This window comes from Leucopleurus acutus, assembly GCF_964270905.1.
Source record: "Leucopleurus acutus genome assembly, chromosome: 2".
In the NCBI taxonomy this organism is placed as follows: Eukaryota; Metazoa; Chordata; class Mammalia; order Artiodactyla; family Delphinidae; genus Leucopleurus; species Leucopleurus acutus.
This window is the reverse complement of record NC_139143.1, coordinates 58812068-58824971: the sequence shown is the minus strand read 5'-3', so window position 1 is coordinate 58824971 and position 12904 is coordinate 58812068. Positions and strand designations below refer to the sequence as shown.

Genomic DNA, 12904 nt, shown 5'->3' with positions numbered 1-12904 from the left:
CACAAAAATAAACTCAAAAAGGATTAAAGACCTAAATCTAAGGCCAGACACTACAAAACTCTTAGAGGAAAACAGAGGCAGAACACTCTGTGACATAAATCACAGCAAGATCCTTTTTGACCCACCTCCTAGAGTAATGGAAAAAGAAACAAAGGTAAACAAATGGGTCCTAATGAAACTTAAAAACTTTTGCACAGCAAAGGAAACCATAAACTAGACAAAAAGACAGCCCTCAGAGTGGGAGAAAATATTTTCAAACAAAGCAACTGACAGGATTAATCTCCAAAATATACGAGTAGCTCATGCAGCTCAATAACAAAAAAACAAACAACCCAATCCAAAAATGGGCAGAAGAGCTAAATAGACATTTCTCCAAAGAAGATATACAGAGTGCCAACAAACACATGAAAGAATGCTCAACATCATTAATCATTAGAGAAATAACAAATCAAAACTACAATGAGATATCATCTCACACCAGTCAGAATGGCCATCATCAAAAAATCTAGAAAAAAAATGCTGGAGAGGGTGTGGAGAAAAGGGAACCCTCTTGCACTGTTGGTGAGAATGTAAACTGATGAGCCACTATGGAGAACAGTATGGAGGTTCCTTAAAAAACTAAAAATAGAGCTACCATATGACCCAGCAATCCCACTACTGGGCATATACCCGGAGAAAACTGTAATTCAGGAGGAGACATGTCGCACAATGTTCACTGCAGCATTAATTACAATAAATAGCCAGGACATGGAAGCACTCTAAATGTCCATCAACAGATGAATGGATAAAGAAGATGCGGCACATATGTACAATGGAATATTACTCAGCCATAAAAAGAAACGAAATTGAGTTATTTGTAGTGAGGTGGATGGATAGACCTAGAGTCTGTCATACAGAGTGAAGTAAGTCAGAAAGAGAAAAACAAATATCGTATGCTAATGCGTATATATGGAATCTAAAAGAAAAAAAAATGATTCTGAGGAACCTAGTGGCAGGACAGGAATAAAGACGCACGCAGACGTAGAGAATGGACTTGAGGACACGGGGCCGGGGGAGAAGCTGGGACAAAGTGAGAGAGTGGCATTGACATATATACAGTACCAAATGTAAAATAGATAGCTAGTGGGAAACAGCTGCATAGCACAAGGAGATCAGCTAGGTGCTTTTACCACCTAGAGGGGTGGGATAGGCAGGGTGGGAGGAAGACGCAAGAGGGAGGGGATATTAGGATATATGTATACATATAGCTGATTCTCTTTGTTATACAGCAGAAACTAACACTACATTGTAAAGCAATTATGCTCCAATAAAGATGTAAAAGAAACAAAAAAAAGTCACTTGGTGACCTTGACAAGATTTGCTTTATAGAGTAGTATGGGCAAAGCTTGGAGATTGGAGAATGAGAGGTAAGGAAATAGGGATAGCTATTATGGAGTGGGAGCAGAAAATTGGGACTGGAAAAGAATGTGAGATTAAGAGAGGAATTTGTTTGGTTTTACTTCCTAAACTTTTATTTTCTGAACCTTCTAGATGAGCATTATTTCTTTGGATGTTTGGAGTTAGGAAATCTCCATACAGTGTTATTTTTATTTTTAAAAAGCAATAATGGAGGAAAATGTCTTCTTCTGTGATGAATTGCCAGGTTTCTCAAAGGCTAAGCCTATTATAATTAATATGATCATTTCAATATTGATGAACAGTCAATAGAAAGAAATGTAGGAGTTCATTTTCTTGAACATGTTGACTTCCTTTAACGCTTGAGAGTTTCAAACCCTGAAAGTGAAATTGCTTTGGAGCTGGAATGCTCCATTCAGCAGTTTTATTCCAATATTCCCCTTTTTATAAATACAAATGATTAAATGATGACAAAATTTACAAAACAGAAGACAAGTTGGCCTCTTGAAGTACGTCTCTGTTAATACTGTGAATTGCCTATATGTAAATATCAACCTCAATCTGAAAAAATGATACACAGAATAATTTTGCAAAAAAGAGAGGAAGAACCTTTTTCCAATTAAAAATGTGTTACACTTATGGAATTTAGCCTGTCACTTTAAGCCAAAAATAGTAATTTTAAAAATTACAGCTCTCAATTCAGTACAGAATATTTGGCTTTTCTGTAATACTTATCATAAGTATTATAATGATTATTATTCTCTATTTGTGGCTTTTACTTTCCATAGATGTTCTTTTTGTTACCACAAGACAGTTATCTAGTTATTTCATTCCATTAGAGTTAGTGTCTTAGTTTAGAGACCTGTCTTTTAGAATAAGAAGAGGCTAATTCAATTTTTGCCTTTGTATTTATTGTTTAATTATTCCAAGGCTAAGGAGATAAGCAGTAGAGATTGTTACATCTTTGTTTATAAATTTAAAACATTAGACATAGGCATTACCTTCCAGGGTGTTTGCTTTAAAACATTCTGAAAAGAAAGTCTATAACCATAGATGGTAGTTGTTAATACACACACGCAATTCATAATCACAAAAAGGTTTTTTCCTCAACTGTAACTTTTACATACAATATTAATATATCCCTTGGAGGCTTTGAGAAAGTACTCTGGAGAAATTAACCAGTGCTTGGGACTATGGCCTCTAACGTTTTTTAACATGGTATATATGTCCTAGGTAACCTAAAGTAGTCTTGCCCAGCTAAAGGAGGTGTATCCACTCTGAACTTCATGCTTCTGGAAGAAACTTTTATTTTCTACAAATAAGTCATACTAACTATGCTTAAATTTTCAGTCTTTATCACATAATTCTACATCAAAAGATAACCTACAAGACCCCACTGCCAGCAACAGATTACTTCCAGTTTCTTATCTGAACCACACAACCAGAAAATTACTTCAGTGACTGTTACTCAGTTCTTCAAAGAATGGGACATAACTCATGCCATTCTAAATGCATGGAAGAGGTGTTATTCCATCACATATAATGGGTTCCTTATAGTAGTCAAGTTTGAGCCTCTCACAGAACCCTGGTTGTGAAAGTCTGATAGACGATTCAACTTGATACATAAGGGACATATTAATTATTGATTTTATTGAGAGCCAGTATTATCTTTAAAATAACTTTTAAATCAACCTGAGCTGTTTTGGACTCTCCAAATTCTTTCCCCTCAGATTAAGCTAATTTAAAACTTTCTATTTTAACTGATATTCTGGGTCTCTTAAGAGAAACTTTTACATTGTTATGGCACCTTTTTTTTTTTTTTCCTGAATTTAAGGATTCTGTCCTCTTCTGCCTTGCCCCCAAAGGCAAAAATTGAACGTCATTAAGCTTTTTTATCCTTAGGGTAATAATGGGTTTTTAAAAAAGTACAAAGGGAAGTAGTATACCATGAACCTGTAAGAAATGCATAATTATATTGGTCTTAAATTATGGCAAACCTAATAAGGAAAAATTTTGTGCTTATGTACATTCTCTGGTGGTAGGAAAAGTGTTTGCTAATGAATTTAAGCTGTAACTATACATGCAAAAATGTCTTATGCTATTTTGTTATTTTGGGTAGGCTTGTCAACTCTATTCTAATATATTGCAAAATAAATCAAGCACATGATATTAGAATGAAGAATTGATATGTGGATGTTCACCCACAAATAATGTGACTGTCATTTTATAAGCACCGTTAGAGTATTTATTTTTAAAAGACAACATCCAAACCCTAATTACGATGTTTAAAAAATAAGATAACTTTTGATTTTAGGTAGCAGTGATGGCTCTGAACTAAGTGAAGAGACTTCATGGCCTGCTTTTGAAAGGTAAGAAAAATTGCCCATTTAAACTATTTTGAGTTTATTTTGTCTGTCTTAAAGTATATGATAATGTGAATTTAAAGACATAATATTTATCACATATCTCCAAGGGACTATTTTAGGCTTCCTGCTGGTGGCAAAAAAAAAAAAGTTAATATTTAAGCCTGGAATTTAGTGTTATCTAGTAAAGACATGTTTATTTGGAGGCTTGACACATATATTTGAATTTTAGTAATTTTAAATTGTAACTTAAAAATAATAACCAATCACAGCTTACCTACATATGTGTACAAAAAAAAATTATTTCCTTAAATTATGGTTCATTTAAGTAATTTTAAGGCATTTAGTGGAGTGGTCAACTTCATTCATTCTCAGTTAATTTGTCAAGAGCAAAATGACTTAGTAAATTTTAAATTATACTGTAAGTAAAGCAGCTAAAAGTTTGAATTTAAATTGTCATTAATTCAAAGTTTGCACAAAGCACACAGATTTGTACTGAAATAATGTAAGTCATGTTCTGTTTTCTTTTCCTTGATGCTTTAAGCTGTAAGATCTGTCATCTGCTTGTGGCAAATACGCCATATTGATCTTCCAAAATAAGATTTTTCTAAAAACGTAGTCAAACAGTGTAAATAATTGTTATTTAAAAAATATCCATTAGAATTTTACTGTCTTTGACCATTTCCATTCTGCCATTGTCATATTAAGATACTTGAATCATGAGCAAAATAATTGCTCCCTTTTGTATATAAACTAAGCAATCTAAGTTTCTAAGCAACAAGATTAGATTGAATTTTGAATGTCATGTTAAAATTGATGAAGTTGAATATATTCAGTTACCTAACTCCCTGTCAGTCACTTTTTAATAGAAAACAATTATACTAACTATATATTTGAAATTGAACTATACATACTTGAATTGGTTAATTTCATGATGTAACTGGAAAATTAGATCCTTGTTCTTGAAACTTAATAAAGATTTCTCACCATTATGTGATTAAGATTTTACTTGCAAATCTAATATTTCAAACTACTTTTGAACCTTTCTACTCTAACTGTCAGTGTTCCTAAGTTTTGTTCTCTTTGTTTTGGGGGATTTTTAACAATTTGTTTTTACATATTATTTCTCTTTCAACTTTTTCTTTCAATCTCTTTGTTTGGGTTTGCCTCAAACAGGAAAAACACAAGAGTTACCTCTGGCTTGCTGTCTGTACAAATTGTCTTATTAGTTCTTTCCCTCTAATAAGAACATAATATCATCAGATGTTGATTTCAGAGTGTACTGTATTTAGGTAAGAAACATTGATGAACAGAATTGTTCCTCAAATCGCATGAGTTATGAGCGAGTAACCAGAATGGTGTTGTGTTAAATAATCTGTTCTTATCCCAGCAGGTTACTTATGAAGATGGTATTTAACAGTATTAACCTTCACATCTCAAAACAGTATTTTTCTTTTGACAGAAGTTTTGCTTTGCAGATATTTGCAGCCAAAAGCATGTACTGTGCTTGTGCCAAGTTTAAATCAGTGGCTCTTGGGACATTTTGAGAGCAAATTAATGCTGCCCAGCAAGACTCAGACATGAAACATTAAAAAGTGAATAAAGAACTAGGATTTAAAATGCTACCTGTGGATAGTGAACTTCGAAAATAGACATCAAATATGTTGCCCCTTAAGTTGCTAAAATAATACTTTCTGTTTTAAATATCATTTATCAACAGTGCTACTTTTGGCTTTTCCTAGGCAAAGAAGTAACAGTGTTTCTACGTGTGTGTGTGTGTGTGTGTGTGTGTGTGTGTGTGTTTATTTCCTTTGTTAAGTATCACATGCCATTTTGGATGAATATTAACTCATACCATTTTTATCATTTATTGGCTTTATCATGTATTCATTTTAATTGATGTGGAAATAGAAGACTGCCTTATTTATTACTGCGTTCATCTCTTTTGGTAGTTTTCTTGGATTTTATATAAAAGAAAGGAAAATAAGGTGTTTAAGCCACATTACTTTTTTTTTTTTTTTTTTTTTTTTTTGCGGTACGCGGGCCTCTCACTGTTGTGGCCTCTCCCGTTGCGGAGCACAGGCTCCGGACGCGCAGGCTCAACGGCCATGGCTCACGGTCCTAGCCGCTCCGCGGCATGTGGGATCCTCCCGGACCAGGGCACGAACCCGTGTCCCCTGCATCAGCAGGCGGACTCTCAACCACTGTGCCACCAGGGAAGCCCTAAGCCACATTACTTTTAAGTTTATAGGTCACATTGCTTTTAGCTGTCTTTGTAGGGGCATACAATAAAAATTTATTGTTATATAAATCCATGTATCATATTTAAAGTGGAATCCAAGAACTGGAATATGAACAAAAGGATATTTTAAGTATTTTTCAGGCTTTGATAGTGTTTGGTTATAAATACCTCTTTAATTATTTTAGCAGATTTGTGAAAGTGAATATATAAATATATGGTTCGAACTAATACACACCTTTAAGTATTTATAGTCAATAGTAGAAGAAAAAATAATTTGAAATTTATGCTGTATGCTTTAAAAAAAGAAAGAGGAGCAATCACATACTATCCTTTTGTAGGATTTAGAAAGCTGTATTACACAAAGAAATTATTATGCTGTTCTAGGTTATTGATGATGATTGTGTGAGTAAAAGTAATATATACAATTTATAATGGAATCCAACAGGAACAGATTATACCATTCTCTCGGCCCGGTGACAAGAGTGGCACGAAATGGCTATCGAAGCCACGTGAAGGCCAGCAGGTACAATTCCCCTGCATTCAGGGGTCACAGAACTCCCCTCTGGTGTTGGTGATTGGCTTACACGGGTGTGGTCTCACATTATTTCTGTTCTTTCTCAACTAATTGGTTTAAAAGCTAAACAAAATGCCCATGAAAACTTTCTTTCCAAGATTTAATCTAGAGATAAATTTGAACTATTCTTTCTGATCCCAGAGCTAATTGCTAGAACTTGCATCTTTATGTCAACATTTTTAAATAATTCCAAATCTGTCGCTTTTTAACTGCACAGGTCTTTCTAATGTTGCTGATTATTGGATAAGCAGTACAAAAATCCACTTGTTATTCAAGGCTGCAATCGAAGAATTTACTACATTCAATTTATCTTTTTTAAGAATTTTTCAGGTTAACTTCAGGTCCTGAATTTAGACAAGTCTTTTTTATTAAATAATATTTCTGTGTTTAAACTCATGTTCATTCAGTTGTTTATCTTGTTAAACCTGGTCTCTTTCTGTACTACATTAGCTGCAGAAGAAAATAAGTATGGTAGATTGATTGGGGGCTAGAGGTTAACAGTAATGGATAATCCACCAATTCTCATAATACAAAAAATAGCAGACTTTAAAGTTAATTTTATGTCAATTTAATGGTGTCTAATCTCCTTGAATATATACCTTCTTGAATATAAATAGCTCCAGCATGAAATTTCTAGTGGTTTCTAAGTTTTTAAGTCACTTTGAAGACACCTAAATAATAAAAAAGGGATAAACTTGCAAACTTCAGGTTTCTGCACTGTTGTAGCAATTCTGCAGCTCATGTCAAATGACCGGAGGAATGACAGATTTTTTTTTTTTAATCAGTGTGTTATGTTTTAATTGACTTATATAGGAATTGTTCTTATTTTAACTGTTGGACCTTAAATGAGTCGGGAAGAGGTATTTAGATGTTTGATTATTATTTTGTGACGGTTTTCTTCAGATACAAGAAAAAGAAATCTTGAGTTTGGAGTTATTCCTTTCTTGGAGAGCTGTTAAGCTATAATCACTTAGATGCATTGCTGACATTAAAATGTCATCAAATTTTATTGCAGAAAGTTGGTTTTTTAAATATGTTGTTAATTGCCTTCATTACTTCTTTCACCTATTTTAGAATTAAGCATGGGTTTTCTTTTGCTTTTTTCCTTTTGATTCTGCTATTTTTATTTTGAGTTTTATATGCTTAAATACTTTTAACAAATAGAATCCTCATCTTTCCCACTAGGATTTAAGTTTCTACTGGGGAAAAAAAGGTTTCAGCAGTGCTGCAGTGTGGCATGTTAAGAAGAAAAGTCTTAAATCCCTAATTTAATCTTTACTAGGGTGAATCTCTGTATTCTTTCTAAATTATACTTGTTCAAATATGCAATAAAATATGTTTTTTAACCATCTGCTGACTTCAGTAACTTCCTGTTAATTTTGTGACAGCTTACAAATTTCAGATCAGTAAGCCTTTATAATTGTCAGTGTCTTCTTATTCTGAATAAAGTAACAGTTTTAAAATTAAGAATAATTACATTTTATTTAAGTACCTACTTGATAATCACTAAAGCGCTTATATGTTCTTTTCTTCATTTCATTATTATAGTTCTGCAGAATCAGAAGATTTGGCAGTACATTTATATCCAGGAGCTGTTACTATTCAAGGTGTTCTCAGGAGAAAAACTTTGTTAAAAGAAGGCAAAAAGCCTACAGTAAGAATTTAATATATTTTAATACACGTTCTAAAATTAAGCAAATGAATAGGACCCTAAAAAATATGAAGACAGTTGAAATAAAATATATTTCAGATATATAATACACTTGAAATAATTTAAGATACACCTTTGCCTCACAATGTTATTTAATTTAAAGTGTTATTATACCTGCCATATAGATTTTGGTTAAATCATACATTTTGGGTGTTTAAATCAAGAAGCTCCTGTACTTCTCTTTGCTCCCTAATATAGTTCTTAGAGAACCTTGAAAATATATCCCGTTAAGAAGTATTTTAAGTAGTAAGTTTAGAAGAAATAGAAAACAGAGTGACAGCCCCAAAAAATAGAATTCAGCCAATTTTGTTTGGTCAGTCCTAAGTAGAATGTATTGAGTGGACGTGATAAGAATATTTGAGATAAAGATTTCAGAAGTGATGAAACTCGAAGCTAAGGTGGTGGAAGTGAAGTGGAGCTAAAGATCTTTGGCACTGAGAAAGCAGAGTGACTGAGAAGCCAGTAGCATTTGCGTAGTATATTCATGTGTCTGTCCTCTCCAGGTAGCATCTTGGACGAAATATTGGGCAGCTTTGTGTGGGACACAACTTTTCTACTATGCTGCCAAATCTCTAAAGGCTACAGAAAGAAAACATGTAAGTATTCCTGTTCCAAGTTGTTAGCATACTTTCACAGCCTCTTCATGGTTGTAAAGAAAGTAGGTCTAATGCGATGCAAGGGTTTGGGTTTTTTCCCACATTCTAACCCAGAAGTTCTTACACTTTCCTTGTTGGAATATTATAATGGAATTATTTTTGTTTAGTAAGACCATTCCAAGGAAGGTCTTGGAACAACTTCCATATTTTGTAGTTTCGTTTTTGAATGCTATTTTTCCATTGCAAATGTCAAAACTGCACACTACAAGTATCTATCTTCACTTTCAAGCCCTCTCAAACCTGGGTTTTTTGGGTCAGAAAATGGTTGAAAACTATCGCCTTGGAGTCTCGTTTCCTAATTTGTAAAATATGAAAGATTCGGACCAGCATCTCTGGTTCTTTCCACCTCAGTCTCTGTTTGAGTGATTTTCCCAGCAGTGAAGAGGAATAATAGTTACTAAGGTTACTGTGATCACCTTCTTGTGTTTAAAAGACGCTTTGAAATGCTCTTTTCTCCAGATGTAGAATCTTCCTATAAATCTTTTTTTTTGCATGCTGTTTTTTCTATGCCAGTGATACAGTATTTGAAAATGGAAAACTAAGTTTCCATTTTCCATGTTGCGTTAACACAGTCCCCTGGAGAGGAATTTTATTTCTAAATTGTGTATTTTGGGGGTGGGGGGGGGGATTAAGTGGTTTACCATACTGAGGAAAGGTAAGCCACTGAAAAAAAAAAATTAAGTTCTTTTACTACTTATACATTACCCAGTGATACTGCATAATTCAGAGAAGACCTTCTTTTTTTTTGGAGGCGGTGGGGGGGCGGCGGGGGAGGGCATTTATCACTTCGTGTTTTTTTATTCTAACAATGGCTCTTAAAAACTATAACACACACACATTACTTGTATACATTTTAATATCAGGTATTACTTCACCAAACACTTTGACTAAATTTACTGGGATTCAGTGTTTTTTTGTTTGTTTTGTTGTTGTTTTGTTTTGTTCCTTTTAGTAAGAATAATCCCTAGTTTGAAGTTTGGTTGGATGAGGCCAGTTACAAGTTCAACTTCAGACATTATCATTAGAGAAGCTTTTCTTTATTCTCACAGTTTTAGCCCTTTAATCACACCAGGGGTAGAGGAGAATACGTTTTCGGTTTAAATGAATGTGGGAAGTGCCATATGATAGCATCACCTACCTTTCCTTATCAGCCGTACCCATACCTTGTCACTGTCCTGAATTTCATGTTAATCATTGTCTTGCTTTTCTTTAGAGTTTACCACATATGTTTCCTTAAACAGTACATTGTGTCATTCTTTAATTGTACCTGAATGGAATCATACAAATTCCTGAGCACTGACTTTTTTGCTCACTATTATGTTAGAATTATCTAGATATAGTCCTCACATTGAGGTGAAGGACTGTTTTTTGTATTCTAGTTAAATTGACTATAATGCCCACATACCTGACAAAGCTACAGTTTAGTTTCACTAGAACGTTTTACAGAGTAATTGCCTCTGGTTAGTACTGCTGTACTCAAAGGAGGGGAAAAAAAAAAAGGTTGATATAGCTAAATTAAATTGTCATCTTCAGATATAGTTAACTGTTCACTTAGCCACTTCCAGAGACTTGGCTGGATTTCACTTATTATAAAGAAGTTGACTATTATAAAGAAGTAAAATGTATAAGGTAAATTTTTTTGTTTGTTTTTTTCCTAACTTTAATTAGAAAGAAGCCAAATTAGAGAATTGATTAAATAACTGAATTTGTCCTCTAATACATATGTTAAATATCTTTTTGTGTTTGGCATTGGTACTTATACATAGAGAATAATAACATGCTAGTTTGGGCTTTTAATTATATGAAGTGATAAATAATGCATATGAAATGTTTAGAAATTAGAGCGTAGTGGGCTGTGAAGGGAGCCCAACTGAGTGCCGAGGAAATGGACTGTATTCCTCATCTTTTCTAGTTTAAACTGTTAAGATTAAAGAAAATTATAAGAACAAAATAGAGTATAGAGACAAGTCCATGTTTATATTTAGTATCAATTTTAGGATAGAAAAGATAGGGCACAGAACTAAAAGCAATGAAGGAAAAAAAATTTTAATCATTTTCAAACAGTTAAAATACAAATTGGAAGAAAATATTGGCTATACGTAAGCAATAGATAAGGGATTAAAATCTTTTATATAAACACAGCACCATCTATGTAGTGTTCTTGCCAAAAATTTAACCTGAATTTAACCATGAAGAAACAATTAAATCCACATTGTGGAACATTCCTATAAGACAACTGGCTTGGATTCTTAAGACCAAAATTTGGCCGATGGAATAGGGTAGGGGGACAGAAGGACTGTTCTAGATTAAGAGAAACTAAAGAGTCTTGACAGCTAAATGCAATGTATGTACCTTGGTTTAATCTTGGAGGAAGTCTTTTTAAGCTATAAAGCTCATAATTAGGACAATCAAAGAAATTGTAATATGGACTTTATATGATTGTGACTGTTAAATTTCTTGAATATGTTACATTTTGGTTATATAGTAATATATTCTTAGGAGATACATGTTGAAATATTTAGAGTCCAATGTTATGTGTGCAGCTTACATTTAAATGTTCAAAGAGATCAAGCAAATGAAAAATGTAGATATATGGGTAATCATTGTAGCATTGTTTCAACTTCTCTGTAGTTTGAACCTTTTCAAAATTAAAAGCTGGAGGAGGAAAAAGTGTCACTAATGAAAGTATACCTGTTCATATGTATATAAATAAATGTGGGAGGAGGAAATCTGGAAGCCTACACCTCTATGTTTTATTGCTCTCTAAAGTATGAATGTTTTTGCCTGTGAGGAGCAGAGCAGACTTGGGAAGAGAGAATAACTGGGAAGAAAGGAGGGGGACTATGGTTTTATTATGTCTATATTTTTGAATGTTTTAAGGTGAAAACATTCACTGTAAAATTATTTTTAATTGAAGTGTATTCATTTAAAAAATTTTTTTGCAGATATGTTTGAGCCTATCTCTGCATAGTAATGAGTGAATAAACACTGTTTGATAAGTTAAAATTTAAAAACCAAGGCTACACCTGAAAAAGAAATCTGTAACCTATATAAAGACCTTCCACAACTCAGTAAGAATAAAACAACAGTAGAAAAATGGAATAGGGAGATAAAGAAGGTGAAATATAAATGGTTAATAAACATGAAAAGGTGATGAACCTCACTAGGTATCAAAAACACAGATTAAAGAAGATGCCCATTTTTTTGGCCATTAGGCAGAAATTTTAATGATTGATAATATAACACTAGCCAGGATGTAGGGAAACATAGACAGTTGGTGGAAATTTAAATTGGTATTGTTTTTGTGGTGGACAATTCTAGTCAGTGTATAACTTAATAACCAGCGATTCTTTATCTGAAAGTCTGTCCTATGGAAATCCTTGAACAAGTGCACAGATATCTATAGAAGAATATTCCTGGAATATTTATAGTATCAGAAATCTGCAAACACTGAAAATACTTATTATTAAGGAAATACTGATAGGTAAAAACCACAAGTCAGAGTAAGTATACCCCCATTTGTATATAAAAACCAACAGCAACAGAAAAGTCAGTCTTTGGTGTAATGCATAGAGAAAGGTCCAGATGGCTACACCCCAAAGGATGATGAATTCTGGGGAGTGGGATGAGATTCAGCTGGTGGTTGAGGGCATTTGTACTCTATGTAAAGGGGCTTATACTGTTTGAATTACTTTTTTTTTTAATTGAAAAAAGAAGCAATTGATGCAGATGCTTTGGGGGCTAGGAAAAGAATATTAGAAAATCGTGCTATCTGCTTTGACATAAATTATTAGCCATGAAATCAGCTGTTCTGTAGTATTGCCAATTTGATTCTTCACAGTATTAAAACTTCCTAATCCCTTTGGCTTTCATTTTTGTAGTACCCATGTTGTTACAAATAATGTGATGTGTTCCTTCTTTTCCCCATTTCTTTAAAATGTGAAACATATACATGCAAAGATA

At 33.3% G+C, this 12904-nt stretch overlaps 1 protein-coding gene across 2 annotated transcripts in view; it reads left to right on the top strand.

Moving 5' to 3' along the window:
* Positions 1-12904, top strand: part of RALGPS2 (Ral GEF with PH domain and SH3 binding motif 2) — a 163566-nt gene that overhangs the window by 136246 nt on the left and 14416 nt on the right. The window contains exons 14-17 of one of the 2 annotated variants that reach the window (XM_082857165.1): positions 3710-3764; positions 6446-6523; positions 8123-8228; positions 8789-8881. In XM_082857165.1, the coding sequence (XP_082713291.1) occupies positions 3710-3764; positions 6446-6523; positions 8123-8228; positions 8789-8881 (332 nt within the window). The remainder of the gene's footprint in view (positions 1-3709; positions 3765-6445; positions 6524-8122; positions 8229-8788; positions 8882-12904) is intronic. The other variant, XM_082857166.1, reaches the window with a different exon arrangement.